Source organism: Cygnus atratus, chromosome 1 (genome assembly GCF_013377495.2).
Source record: "Cygnus atratus isolate AKBS03 ecotype Queensland, Australia chromosome 1, CAtr_DNAZoo_HiC_assembly, whole genome shotgun sequence".
In the NCBI taxonomy this organism is placed as follows: Eukaryota; Metazoa; Chordata; class Aves; order Anseriformes; family Anatidae; genus Cygnus; species Cygnus atratus.
The window spans coordinates 146,802,373-146,816,614 of NC_066362.1; the positions used below are offsets into that span (position 1 = coordinate 146,802,373).

At 42.0% G+C, this 14,242-nt stretch overlaps 1 protein-coding gene across 3 annotated transcripts in view; it reads left to right on the forward strand.

The window, feature by feature from the left end:
• Nucleotides 1-2,161: 2,161 nt before the first annotated feature.
• Nucleotides 2,162-14,242, forward strand: part of NAXD (NAD(P)HX dehydratase) — a 49,017-nt gene continuing 36,936 nt past the window's right edge. The window contains exons 1-6 of one of the 3 annotated variants that reach the window (XM_035565588.2): nucleotides 2,162-2,329; nucleotides 2,976-3,785; nucleotides 4,838-5,209; nucleotides 8,564-8,714; nucleotides 10,030-10,075; nucleotides 11,802-11,890. In XM_035565588.2, coding sequence (XP_035421481.1) covers nucleotides 2,263-2,329; nucleotides 2,976-3,785; nucleotides 4,838-5,209; nucleotides 8,564-8,714; nucleotides 10,030-10,075; nucleotides 11,802-11,890 — 1,535 coding nt within the window. In that variant the 5' untranslated portion in view covers nucleotides 2,162-2,262. The remainder of the gene's footprint in view (nucleotides 2,330-2,975; nucleotides 3,786-4,837; nucleotides 5,210-8,563; nucleotides 8,715-10,029; nucleotides 10,076-11,801; nucleotides 11,891-14,242) is intronic. The other 2 variants (XM_035565589.2, XM_035565590.2) reach the window with 2 other exon arrangements.

Sequence of the window (14,242 nt, forward strand, 5' to 3'; positions counted from 1 at the left end):
TTCAAATTGCTTGTCTGCTTTGGCAGGAGTAGGAAATTCTCAGGTAGGCCAATGATGTACAGCTTTCCTTTGCAGTAATTATTCCACTAGTGAGGAAGCTATGTTGCGGTGACAGTGCAGCTACAAAAGGGGTAAAATGCTGGAACTGAAAGCTGAAGAGCTAGGGGCCAGCAACAGAGAAACAAGCAGTGAAGCAAGAAGGATTTTAGTCCAAAGTATGAAAGGGAAGTTTGCACAGTCATTCCCTCCTTTCATGTGAGAGATGAACATGCAGACAAATGGACAGACCTGTTAGAAAAGGAACTCGGTAAAAAAAAGCACAGTATTTACCTAAAGAAATCAGTGCCTCTTTTAGTTGCATTTTCTCTCTGTTGGACATGTGAACTCTTGCCTCATCTACATTTTATCTTCTGTAGTTCTATAAATGGCTCTTTTTCCCTGCCTCATCCCCCAGTTAAGTAACAGTCCTGATGCTGCACTCAGAGATGGCACTAGTAGTTAGGGATTTACACTGTACAAGGTATAGAAATGGCAGCCAGTACAATACGAAAATAATCTAACTAGAGTTAGATGCAGAGTAGTAGAACATTGGAAGAATGGCAATGTGTTTTGCTCTAAGGTTTTACACTTGTGTTTGCTAATGTACAGTTAAAGTATGGTGAGACTAGATTAGTTGATGTTAAGGGTGGTATATAACAGCCTAAACAAAGCTGACATACAGGAAGCACATAGATACCTTTAGGTTTTCTTCTACACTTTAATTGAGAATTGGGTCCCAGAAACACCACCGATTCCACAAAACTGCTACAAAGGAAACCAGAGAAGACAATGAAAAACAACATTACAATTATATCTTTCTTCCTCTCTCTTTTGCAGGGCACAAAACATATTTTTGGTGGAGCTAGAAATACTTGATGGGATCAAAACAGACATCTTCATTGTTCGTTTCCCCCTCTTTCCTGGACATTAAATCGGTGCTGGAGTTACAGGAAATCTACTTGGTCTTCATCCTTCCAGTTGGTATCAAAACATGAGTGTAAGAAATGTGGTGTTCAACAGTCTGGTAATTCTTTTTGGGGCTAGAATTCATGTGAAAGCTAAACATGATTAGCCATCAAATCTATCTTTTAGGTTGCAGTACAGTCAAATAACCAAAGGATAAAAAGCATTACTTGTGCTGACTGAATACAAGGCAAGTTTCACTGGCCCGGTATTAGTTTTAAAATCATATCAGATACCAGAACCTATAGAAGAGTAACTTTTCAGCAAACAAATTAAAACTTGACAGTGCACTTGTCAGGCTTCCAAGTTTCTGCTTCGGTACCTGTGTTACTGTTCAATCCGGATTATTAAAAGCCCAGGTCGTCTGTCTTGCAGTTTGCAGACAGCACGGCTTTTTAAAATGATGCCTCCAAAGCTGAAGGGCACAAATCACTTGTTTGGGTTTGGTCCAGGCAAATCTGGCAGATTTTTTGTCCACATCCTTATATAAAGAAAAAAAAATGTAAAAGACAATGTCGTCTGTCTTCATCCTAGCAAAATATTGATTGAGACGTTGATATCTTACTTCTAATTAGGCCAGAAGCTTTTCTGAAAAATTAACAACAGTCTTGCTGGAAATACCCAGAAGCGTAGGGCAGAAATTAGGACTATTCTGAGCTTCAATGTTTCAGGTATCTCGTGCCTAAAAATTTCAGTTTTTCTTGTATTTTGATGTATTGCACTATGTAGGTACTGTAGGACCAGAGATGAACACTAGTGGGTATTTCCACCGGCTTTGGTGCGTTTTAAAGAAAATATTACAAGAATACTGCTCTAAGATGACGTGTCTGGGATATAGATAGAAACTTCGCCATATATCACGCTCCCAAATCGGAGGTTTGCTCGAAAAGCCCGGTGAGATGAGGGTGGCGAGGAGCTTCCAAAGGCTGGCAGCGATAAATAAAAACGGTAATTCCGCAGCGTTTTTAATTGCCGACGGGCTGAGGAGGCAACCTGAGATCGCCCTAGTCGCGAACACAGGAGCCCACCCCGAGGCGACGGCCTGGGAGCGGGCCGCGGGCGGCCATTACCGGCGCTGCCGCCACCTCAGCGCGGCCCCGCGCCGCCATTGGCTGCCGCCGGCGGGGGGCAGGATGGCCGCGGGGCGCCGCGGGGAGGCGCGGAGCGGAACCGGGCTGGGGCGCCCGCGTAGGCCGGCCCTGCCCTGCCCTGCCCGGCACGGCTCGGCCCCGGCGCGGCGCGGAGGCGGAAGCCGAGCCCATGAGTTGGGTGCGCCGCTTGCCTGCGCGCTCGGCGGCGGCTGGCGGCAGCCCCGCGCTGCGGCGAGGTGAGAGGGGAGCGGGGCACGGCGCGGCGCGGCCTCCCCCCGGGGGAGGACGCGGGGACGGGGCGGTGTGAGCGTCCCCGCAGCGGCTGCGCCCCGCGGGTCGGAGCGGGTCGGGAGGGCAGCGCTGCGCCCGCTCACCTGCTGGGCTGGGGGGGGGGGTGGCACAAAGCGGGGGGCGTCCGTGTGCCGGCGGGCACCCCGCTGTGCGTGTGCAAGGGGCTGGGGGTGTGCAAGGGGCTGGGGGTGTGTAAGGGTGTCTGTGCCCGTGCGGGCAGCAGGTTGCCGCGCTGCCTGCGGGGGCGCGAAGGGTCCGCGCTCCACTGCGGCGGGAGGGGGGGAGGAACGGGGGGAGGAGGAGGAGGAGGAGGAGGGAGGGAGGGAGGAAGGAGGAGGAGGAGGAGGAGGAGGGAGGCGCTGCCATGAGCAGGGCCTCCAAGTGCAGGCAGCGCCGCCGTCCTGCTGCTGCTCCCGGAGGAGCCCGGGGCGGGGGAGCGGCGGCGCACGGCTGAGCGGGGCGGCGGCGCGTCCTTTCTTTCCTCGTTGTTCTCGGCGGAGGGCGAGCGAGCGGCGGGGGAGGGGTTTTTATTTTATTTTTATTTTTTATCCCCCCCTCCCCTTCCAACCCCCCTCCCCCCCCTATTTGCAGGTGACCGCAGCGGCGGCGCCGGGAAAAGTTTTGCGTGCGGGCGGCGGCCCGGGCTGGGATGCGGGTCCCGGGGCTCGGCTCCCCGGCGCTTCCCGGGCCGGGGCTGGTGCAGGCGCCCCCTGGGAGAGCGGCGAGCGGGCACTGAGCCCCCTCCCTCCTCCCCTCCGTCCCTCCCTCTCCCTGCCTTCCCCTCCCGTCCCTCCCTCTCCCCGGTGCGCGGCCATTGCAGTGACCCCGGCCGGCCGAGGATGATCACGAACACGCGGGGCTTCCTCTGGTCGGACCTGGAGACGCGGGCGCTGCTGGAGATCTGGGGCGAGGCGGACGTGCAGTCGGCGCTGGACGGCAACTTTCGGAACAGCCATGTGTACCGGGACGTGGCGTGCCGCCTGGCCGAGCTGGGCTTCGAGCGCACCCCGGAGCAGTGCCGCATCCGCATCAAGGGCCTCAAGCGGCAGTACTACCAGGCCCGGGACGGGCTGAAGAAGAACGGGCACGCCCGCAAGATCTGCAAGTACTACGACGAGATGGACCGCATCCTCAGCTGCAGGGGGGGCCCCGACGGAGCCCCCGAGCCCCCCGCCGCCCCGCTGCCCGATGGCCCCCAGCCCGTGGGTCCCCACGGCGGGCCGCCCACGCCGGGCACGCCGCACAACAACCGCGAGGTCGACACGGAGCTGGACGAGGACGCCGAGCTGGAGTCCCCCCGCGACAACTTCACCGAGGACTCCGGGGAGTGCTCCTCGTACGCCGACCACCCCATCAAGGTGGAGTGTCCACCCTTCGCCATCCCGGTGCCGCCGGGCGACGGTGAGTAGCGGGCGGCCTCCCCTCCGGCCGCTTCTGCATCGCTCCCAAATCCGCCGCCTCCCCTCCTCTGCACCTCGCTCGGCCTCCCAAGGGTGCCCGGGAGGGGAGCAGGTGGGAAATGACGCTGGGATGGAGGCCCTGAGGAGAGGAGGTTTTATTGGGGTTGAGCAGGGGGAAGCCAACTGGAAGCGGAGATGAGGCGAGGCGTCAGGTAGCGCCTCTCGCCGGAGGATTTTCCCGTTCCCTTCAGCTTACGTGCGGTCCTGTTAAGCAGTATTACGATGACGGTGAAGATAATACCTGAAAAATCTGCTTATTGTTGCAGAAACGGGCCAGAAAGCTAGGGGTAGCTTTTACGTAATTAACTGCTTGGGTTGTTTCGGAAACCCTGCTTCCAACTTCAGCAGGCTGGCAGACAGGAGAAGTCTTTAGATAAAGCCTGCCCCTTCCTCTCTCGTTCTTTTTCCCCAGCTCTGTATGTGTGTTGTGGAGGTGGGGGGGCAGCGTTATTTGTTTGTTTTGAATCTAGATTAATGCTATGTTTTTAATACAAACGTGAACCTGTCTTCAGCAGTTGACATCACTGAGGAATCAGCCAATTGGTTGACGTTTAACCAACCTTCTTTTTACACATAAACCCCATCAAAGGGTTGTTTACACTAATGTTCTTTTGAAATGCAAATCCAGAATGCCAACAGACTGAAACTCAATTTAGATTAATGTAATTACCTGCAATGCACAAATGAGCCTATACTGTTTAATAGCCTTCACTTAAACCTTTTTACAAGATCAAAAAGAGTCCCATTGTTGAAGTTTAGTACTACAACAATTAAAAGATGTCTGCGTGATTTTCGTGCTACCTTTACGACTTTGTAGAAGCTTGAGGTTTTTTGCTTTGGTACTCTGAAATATAAATATCTGAAATAATTACAGTTCTCACTGAGGAAGAATAATAACTTAGTGACACGTTCGGTCCGCATCTCGTAGGGAGATTTTTTTGGTTCTTTCTTTTTAGTCCTTCAGAAAAATAATTCTCTCTCTTCTTGTTTTAGGCTTTAAAGAAATAAGCGCTCCTACTGTTACTCCACCTCTCAATCAGCCCAAAAGATCAAAAAAACGCCATGCAAATTTAACGTTGGATAAAATGATGGAAAAATTCCTGCAACAGAGCGTGGATACAGAAGAGAAATTTTACAGATACGAAGAGCAGAGGCTCAAAATTGAGGACAAGCGTCGTGAAGCTGAGCATGCTCGAGAGCTCCAGATGTTACAGATGTTGGGACAGATGTTGGCAGGAATTTCTTCTACGGTATCACAAAGGTCACAATCTATACCAGCGAGTCCACCTCAGAGGGCAAACCATCGCTCATATGGGGATAACTTTAATTATAATGCTGTGACAGCAGCACTTTCTCCACCGATAGGTACTTCCTTCTATAGCATAAATAAAAGCAATGTTTTTTTAAAGGTTCTATGTGAAAGCTCTGTTAGTAAGCAGCTTTTCAAAATAAATGGTAGTTGGAACTATTTAATACCGTGGTGAAGGTGTCTGTCTGATGTAAAACGAAATTGTCACTTGCACCATTGTACTGATTATATAACATAGATTTGTTAGTTATAACAAACTCTAATGAGTGAAATAACACTTTTAAAATCCTGGAAACATCAGGGAGTTCTTTCCACGTTTACATGTCTGTAAAACGAAGTTAGGAGAAGTTTTATATATAAAAGACAAGTAGTATGTTTGCTGAAAACTATGTGGAAACAGGTATGTTGTAGCAGAAATTCTGCTGCTATTGAAATTAACAGGACTAACTCAGTGTGTGAAATTAAGGATATGCATACGTTTTTTCAGGGTTGGGATAAGACTTGAATTTTGCTTACGTTCAAGTAAGTCAAATGTTAAAGTCCAGCCTTAAAATAAATTTCTTTAAATATGTATTCTGAATCCTATCTTTTAATTAAACACCATATTACTGTAGTAGACACAGTACAAGGTGGAAATACTGGCATATATTTTTATTCTATACCAGTTCATCTATAAATTCTTTGGGGGCCTGAATTTATGTTAGAGAAAAAGGCAAAGCAAGAACTCTAGACTTGGTGTTTATGCACAGACCTTTTCTTCTGTAACTTACGTGTGGGCCAGAAGCTGATAATCAGATATTAGCATTCATTAACAGACTTCTAAGCTCTGTGGTTCTGTGTCATTTATCCTTATCATAGTCTCTTTGTATGTGGAGGTAGACTTGATGAGCAGGAGGAAAACGGGTACCCTGTCAGTGCTGAAACCAGAGTCAGCTTGGGACCCGGTGGTTGTAACCTGCTGTCTTGAAACAAGTCTCGTTCTGTTTTAATTCTGAGTTTCACACTGCTGGAAAGAGAAATTGCGGTTTGAAAAGAAAAAAAAAACACCCAAACCCACAGCATTGAATAATAATCCTGCACATCAGAACCTAAAAGGCACGCTCTGATTCCTGAGAGGATCTTGAAACCTTTTCAGTTCTACATTAAATATTCGGGCATTTCCCTGTAAAATGGATCGGGAACTGGGTGTTCAGGCCTGTAGGGGTTTAGGCTAGGTGACTGTGTTGTGTTTCTTCTTGATCAGATAGTTAGTCAGTAGCAATCCTCTATGTCAAAAGACTTATATCGATAAATTACAGCATGGTTATGGATTTTGTGTTTTAACCGCTGCTTTTACTTTTAAAGGAAAGGAAACCTAAAGTGCTTTAGAAAATCTCCAAGGAAGTCATTTGAGGTTCTCAACTGGGGTGATGGTACCTACAAGGCTTTACCATTACTTCTAAAATGTTTTTTGCGAAAAGTTGAAGGAGTTTTATTATTTGTATGGGATCGAAACTGCAGTCTAGTTTCTCCTGCTGGATTTCACCATACAGGTTGTACAGCTGTAATACACTGTGCAAAAATGCTTTATGTATATTTAACTGTAGTAATGAGAAACTCAGGTTTCTAATCTTTCAAATGGTGAAGGTGTAACAAAGCGTTTGTAATACAATGTTAAAAATGAAGCTTCAAGCAACACATCTTCTAAGGAGTTAGGATTGCAGTTGTTGATAGCTAAATATGCCGTAGTGTTTATGTAGGTAAGTGTAGGGCTCCACAAAGAACTTCTTTCAGCGTAATTCAGTTTTCTTTTGTTTATTACATAATCACTTTATATTTACAAATGAACAAAAATCAGTAACAGAGGAACAGAGGAGTTTCTCAAGTCCTCCTAAGGTGTACGATATGTACGTTTAATGTGTGGTTGAAAACCAGTTAATGTATGAGGTGTGATTTAAAGAAATTAATCTGCCCTGTTTCCAGAGGAGATGAGTGTTTTGTTTTACTAGGGGTTGCTGCAATGCTATATTGGCCGTAATCCAAAACAAAGTGAATGTATATATTTTTTTTACCTCAGTGGAAACAGAATGCCTGTATTATAGGAGGATTTTAGAAGCAAAAGATCAGCAAGGAGTATTTATTATTATTGAACACTAAAGCATTTTATTGCTGATGATTAGTGTGTCTGGTTAGGTTTAGATTTTGTGAAGGATGGAGAAAAAGATGCTTTCTGCTGATAGCGCGCAGATACAGAGTTTTCTTGCTTATTACTTTTTTTTCATTTTTATGTCCAAATTTTCTGGCACATCTTTTTTTTCTTCTTTCTCCTTCATGGGTGGGATTACTAAATTTTATACAAGTGGAAATTAGGACTATTGTGGGACCTATTTTTTATGTAATTATCTATTAATATTCAGCAGTTCCTTGGAATATATTTTGGAGATCTGTAAAAAAAAAAAAAAAAAAAAAAAATAAATAAAAGAAACATGGATAAAGTGAAGGAGTAAAATATTAACGTTTAAATAAACTGCTCTGCTCAACAGACTTGTACAGTAAATGAGTTTTGTTGAAATACAAGAGTTTATTCTTTTAGTGTATTTACTGCAATTTTTAGTTAAAACGTCATTGATGTAAGTACTGGTCTTCTGTTTTGTCCCATGATAGGTAAACTTTAATTTGCTTTAGTTGTAATTATTGAAATACTTCTTTCTTCTAAATTTTCATAGTCTTTTGAACAGTATTTTGAGCATACAGCGTTCAGAGCGTATAGCTGTTTTAATATGTAGTGTCGAATGTAACCTTGCATCAGAGATCAGTAGTTGCGTTACAGCTAAAACTTGTGTTAGTTTTGTAATGCTTGCTGCATCTAGTGCAATGGATTATAGTTTTGCAGAAAGACTTTTCATTATGCTTCGTAGCCACCTGCCAAAATAAGAGCAGTGAGTTAGGCCCTGATTCTGCTGAGATGTGGAAGCCTTTAAGGGGAAGTAAAAATAAGGTAGGGTATAAATATAAAATGTGGTTTTAGCTGTTCTGTGCTTGCTCCGTGTCTGGATGTGCTTAGTCCTTACTGAGTGTACCTATTTCAGTTGAGCTTAATTATGGAAGTGATTTCAGATTGACAATAGTTCTAAGTTGCAAAGTGTACGTATAACTATTCTGGGCTGTTGTTTCTCTCTCTACTTGAGCTCTAAGTTAGTACTGTGAGCAGTGAGAATGTTCTCCGCCTCAGACCCTAAGTTCATTTTAAAAATGATCACCTTCCTTAGTTACTTGGTGTTTTAAAGGCTTTTAGGTGGTAATGCTTTCGGTTTTTACAAGTACATCAGTTTGTATATCTTTGAGTGATTTTATTTGTGTTTGAGTACTTAAATGCTCATGTTAGTTTAAAAAAGAACATATTTTACAGTAAGGCTTTTCTTCTTTTTCAGTTATAGAGAGAACTTTTTCACTGCACCGAACACACACTCTGAAGGATATGGAGAATATTTTTCAACTGGTGCGCAACGTTATCCCTCCTCTAACAGGAAAAAGGCATAAAGGTCAAGATGGACGTATAGGCATTGTTGGAGGATGTCAAGAGTAAGTTAAACAGAAATCTGGGTGTTGTTTCCAAGAGGTTGTGGATATTATTACTGCTTCTGGAAGATGTTCAAGCTCGCCTTGCATTTAAAACGGGAGAATTTTCTAGAGGGCTTTACTAGTCCATCATCATGACCATGCATGCTTATGAAAGAGCATGTTGCCCTAAGGTTGTGATCCAAAACTTTGGTGATGAATGTGATTGAAACTTAGAGTGTACTTTGTGTCTGTGTCTACCCTTTCAGTCTTTTTTGACCACCCTAGCACTTTACTTTCAGTATTAATGTCTTTTCCCATTGCATGATGAGGTTATAGAAGTAAACAGACTAAGACAGTGGCACAGCTGATCTGCGTTGTATTTTGGTATCTTGGGAACTGGATCTCTAAATGGGGAATAGAATGTTGTGTTACTGTGAGCTTTTTGTTTTGGTGAATTGTGGTGTTTACTAGATTCTATCAATATCCTGATTTATGATGTTTTGGAGTGATAGAAATAGTATGTTTCAAAAAAAAATAATACAGTGTACATCAGTTAAATGTTGTACTGACCAAGAAATAAAACCTCTATTCTGTTTCTTGGCCACTTTCAATAATCTGCACAATACTTTGCATGAACGACTACACTGACTACACCTTCCTGTTTTTCGTTTTCCCCTTTTGAAGTAGAGGTGGCATCTTCTGTAAAAGAGATCTGCTGCTGGAGATCTGCCATTAATAAACATTCTATAAAGAGCAAAAATGTGCTATATTGTAGCTAGGTTGATTAGCCAGGAGTTAGTTTTCCTGTTGGTCTAATGGGCTTAGGTTCTTAATGTCTTTGCAGAAGTAGGCACCTCTGGAAGATGATTCTGCCCATATTCCTCTTTTCAGTCTTCATAAAGAGAATTCCGGACAACTGTGGTCCCAGTTTAGGTACTTCAGTTAAGCATCTAAAACCAGATGGGATTGATCTAGGTCATGGATCCCAGACTTGGCTTGCAAACAGTGCTCAACTATTGTTTTGTTTGTCTGTCTCCAAACTTTTAAGATGATTGTCTGAGAAGAGTTTGCTTTTTATGGCATGATCTTTATAAATATTTCTGTGAAAAGATCAGGTGTCTAAGGTGAAATCCTGGCTCCTTTCAAATCAAAGCAAGGTTTGAGATTGACTTCAGTATAGCAGGATTTTGTCTGTCTGTGACAGCAAACAAAAGAGAGAGGTTTTTTTTTTTTTTTTGATTTGCCCTTGAATTCGAGACTTCATTATGGTAGAGTGATTTCCAGATTATCTAACCTCATGAATGTGCTTCCTAACCTAAACTGTATTTCATTCTAGATACACAGGAGCACCATATTTTGCTGCAATTACAGCTCTCAAAGCGGTACGTGTTCTCTACCAATCCAAAGTGAACTTTTCGTCAATTATGTTGACTTAGTGCCATTTTTAAAAGGCATTTGCTCTATGCTGTACTTGAAATTGGAGTTCTAAAAGGTCTTCTATTTAACAAAGAAAATTCTTAGTTCTGGATTTGTAGAAATATTTTGTGTGTCACTTGCTGTTTTTTGGAAGTATTTCCTCTGTACAAGGTAAAGTTAGAGATAAGTCAAAAAACGGGATGTTTTAGGGGAGAACTGTTTCATCAGAGGCTCAGAAAGGAAATCTGAAAACTTGCTGAAATAGATTCTCAAATATCTTTAGAGTAGTGTTTAAAGTTACATTTTCAGTGTGGCAGTCAGAATTCTTCAGAATTTTTTTCCATACTTGCTAAGTGTGTTGAATGAAGTAACTTTCTTTCAAAACTTAGAGCTTTAGGCTAATAAAATTCGTGGGTGCTATAAGTCTAACCGTAGTTGGTTAAATCTAATGCATTTTTTTTAATAGCATGTTTTATTTACATTATAAGCTCTAGCAGAAGTGTTTCCCAATGTTTTTTTTTTCCTAGAAGTGATTTTAGTGACACATTAACTGGCTAAAAATAGATTTACAGCACGCTACAGAAATACATTTGTGATTATACAAATATAAACAAATCATGCTTACATAATGTATACATGCTTTTCAGATACACATATTCTATATGTATACCAGCACTTTCAGTACTGCCTTTTCATCGTGTATGTTTTTTTCTTCTGAAGGCATGTTTCAGTATGTACCAATTCTGGTATTCCCTCCCCCACTGCAAGCATTTCTCCCCTTCTCCCCGCAAAAGATGCAGTCCCTCAAGGATTTAAAACTGAAATGATATCATTTAATAATCTTATATAAAATGCTAAAGCACTCAGCTTTCTGTTCACTATGTTCAAATACAGTAGTACACTAGGAGGTCCTCTGTTGAAGTTGCTTGGTCACAGCTCATTACACCTGCATAGGATGAACCATAGGGTCAAATTTAAAAATTGCATAGAAGCTTGAAGTATTAAATGTGTAGAAGTAAAGCAGAAGAGACACTTCCTTAGCCTTGTGAAATTGCAGCATGGAAGACAAATAGCAGACAGGGCTTTCTGGTCACTGCTTACATAATTTTTAAGTGTACTTGGGATTTTTTTAGTTCATAATGGAAGCTTGAGGCCAAACTCCTCAGCTTTATTTAACTGAAGGGAACCTGTTGAAATTGTGCCAGCCTTTATCTGCTATGGATTTGGCCTGTTGAGTAAAAATGGTAGGACTGGAATAGTACTCGTAGATTGCTATAGCTCTATTTTGCAAGTATATTACAGTATTACTTTTCCTCTCTAGTGCAGCTTATCTCATGTTCAACTATGTTCTCCTGCCTTTTTTTCCTGTTGTACACATGCTGTTTTAGTCTTTGCTAATCTGAAATGAGAAACGATGCTCAAGTGAGTAAAAGTTTAAGATCTGTGTTTTTGGTCATCCTTTTGTTGAGAAACAGAAAAAAATATTTTGGAAGGTAGATGCAAAAAATGGTATAAATTTTCTCCAAAACATTGCATGGTATGATAAGCCAAAATAGAAAAAATACAAAAAGTTTGCTTCAACCACCAAGAAGTAGGAATTTAGATGAAGTATTTACTGAATAAGCTTTGGAATGACTAAGTTGTTATTAAGTACAGAATTGATGATTCTATTTGTATTTTTTTCTTTTTTAGGGTGCAGATTTATCCCATGTGTTTTGTACCAAAGATGCAGCAACAGTAATCAAATCATATAGTCCAGAGCTGATTGTTCATCCAGTCCTGTAAGTGACTTACCTTTTTTTTAATGAGTATATATATATATATATATATTTTAGTGAACAAGTCGAGATTACTAGTTTGAACATTTCAGTCTGACAGTTGATTAGTTTGTGTCGTGTCATTTCTTTTTTTTCTGAGTTACAGGATGGGTGAGCTGGAAATTATGAAAAAAAGCCTGGTTTTGTCCTTTCATTAAAAACGGTTAGATATTTGTTGCAGAACAATCAGTTGTGAAGTTTTTCATTACTATCAGAGTACTATCAGTACTGTAAAGTACTATCAGATGTTGCTTTCCACTACTTGCTGACATGTGTTTTGTGATTGTAATGCATTTAAATGTGAGCAGTAGCAAAATCCAGAGCTAAGATTCACTACAAGTCAGCATTTTAGAATCTGCATTTGAAAGACAAATAGAGTATGTTCTCTTGCTTCTTCTGTCCAAAAAATATTTAACAGTAGCATATCTGTTTCTTCTCACTATTTTGTCTATAGTCTTTTACCTGAACTTACTGGGCAAGGGGGGCACTTATTTTCATGTTTCTTCATAAGCATCTTGCATCAGATACACAGCTGCTGCTGGGGAATAAATGGATGTTGTTATCTAAAATAAAAGGTTTATTAACGTGAAGATGACAGGTTTGATAAGTGGCTGTCCTAATTGGGAAAATCAGTGTGCACTTCCCTGAACTTGTATTCTGAAATGTGCTACCAGTTGGTAAACTTTAACAGGATAGATTGTTTCAATTAGGTGTTGCGATGGTATACAATGAACACTGTAAATGAGATTTAGGATGTGTGCCTTACCTTTATGGCCCTGAGCTTAGCTTGCACCCCTGTGTGTTAAAGTCCATTGGTGTACATAGCAAAGCTAGAAAAAACATATTTAAAACCATATTTGCCAGATATTTCTGTCAGGAAAGGTTTATGACAGTAGAGATATTTTGGTGTGTGAGAAGTAGAATATTAGAATATTTCCCTTATGGGGATGCCTCAGTTGGAATCCGTAGCAGTTGAAAGAAGTATATTACAGTCTAATGGTGGCTTTCTTTCCTGTCTGTAGAACAAGGTGCTTAGAAAGAGGTCAGTCAACAGACAGGTGTCAAGGGTTGAATTTTATTTTTATTAGAGACAGAAGAAAACCCTTGACTTTGTGGATTTTACATAGGGAATCTGAAATCAAGGGGGAGATAGCAGGGCAGGGTTTTTACAAGTCCAGCTGTTTTAGCCTTTAAAATCCAAAAGGCAGACGTTGAGTTGATGTTTTGTCTGATACCATACAATAACAAATGAGATGGAAAATATTAATGTCAGTATTAGCTTGTAACTTAGGTTGTCTTGGTGAGTGCCACTTGGGATACAGCGTATGGTTGCCTTCTATGGGAATGGTTGACCTTGCCTCGCAAGAAGCGTTTTTAGTTCGTGCTATCTGTGGTAATGGAAAAGTCTTACAGGAAAAACAGAAGCAGCATAATCAAAAATGGAAGTGACTGTATAAACAGTAACGTTTCTGCTTGTCGGGACCAAATTGTGCCTACTAAATATGTGGGTTTTTATATGCGGATTTCTCAATCGGTGTCTTCTGTGCTATTCAGATTTCAATGGAAATTCTTATTCTTCTGCTAGCAAAAAGAACTTTTGAGTTTGAACTTTATCTCTCCTATAAATTCCTGTACAAAGTGTGATGAATCTAGACATTTTCATATCCATATAGCATTAAGTCTGAAAATCGATGATAATGTGTAATACTTTTGTTATAACTGATTAATTTCACCCAGACAGCTGGCTAATTGCATGAATCAATGGCTCTGTAAATATTGCTTATATGACATTCAAAATGAAAAAATGTGAATACCAGAATGTTCAAATTTTGTCAGTTAAATTTCTGTTATTTTTATCTCTTCTGTTTCATTTGAAGAAAAGAGAAAATAGCCTTTTTTAGTTAGAAAGGAAAAAATCCTGACTGACTGTATTGTGCCCGTATTTAATTCAAATTTACACAAGCAGCCTATTTTTCTAGTGAAATCCTTTTGTCTTCAGTGTCACGTTGTTCGTATGATCTTTTATAAGTTGAAGAGAAGTTGGAGTTCTGTTAGCATGGCTGGCTGCTCCTGATTCAGAGCCTGATCTCTTAAACAGTCTTTGTACTTTCTCCCGGGCCACGCTTCACGCATGGGAGAAACTCCGGGTAAAAACCTCCGAGCTACGTCATTGTTTTCTTTTGTGTCCCTCCCTAAAACTTTGCTTTGTTATAATTTTTCTGTGACCCTTCAGAGTAATAAGGTAGCTGTTGTAGCACCCTCTTATTATGCTAATCATAATTATGGCCCTGTGGACTTCTCAATTCACTGTTTGAG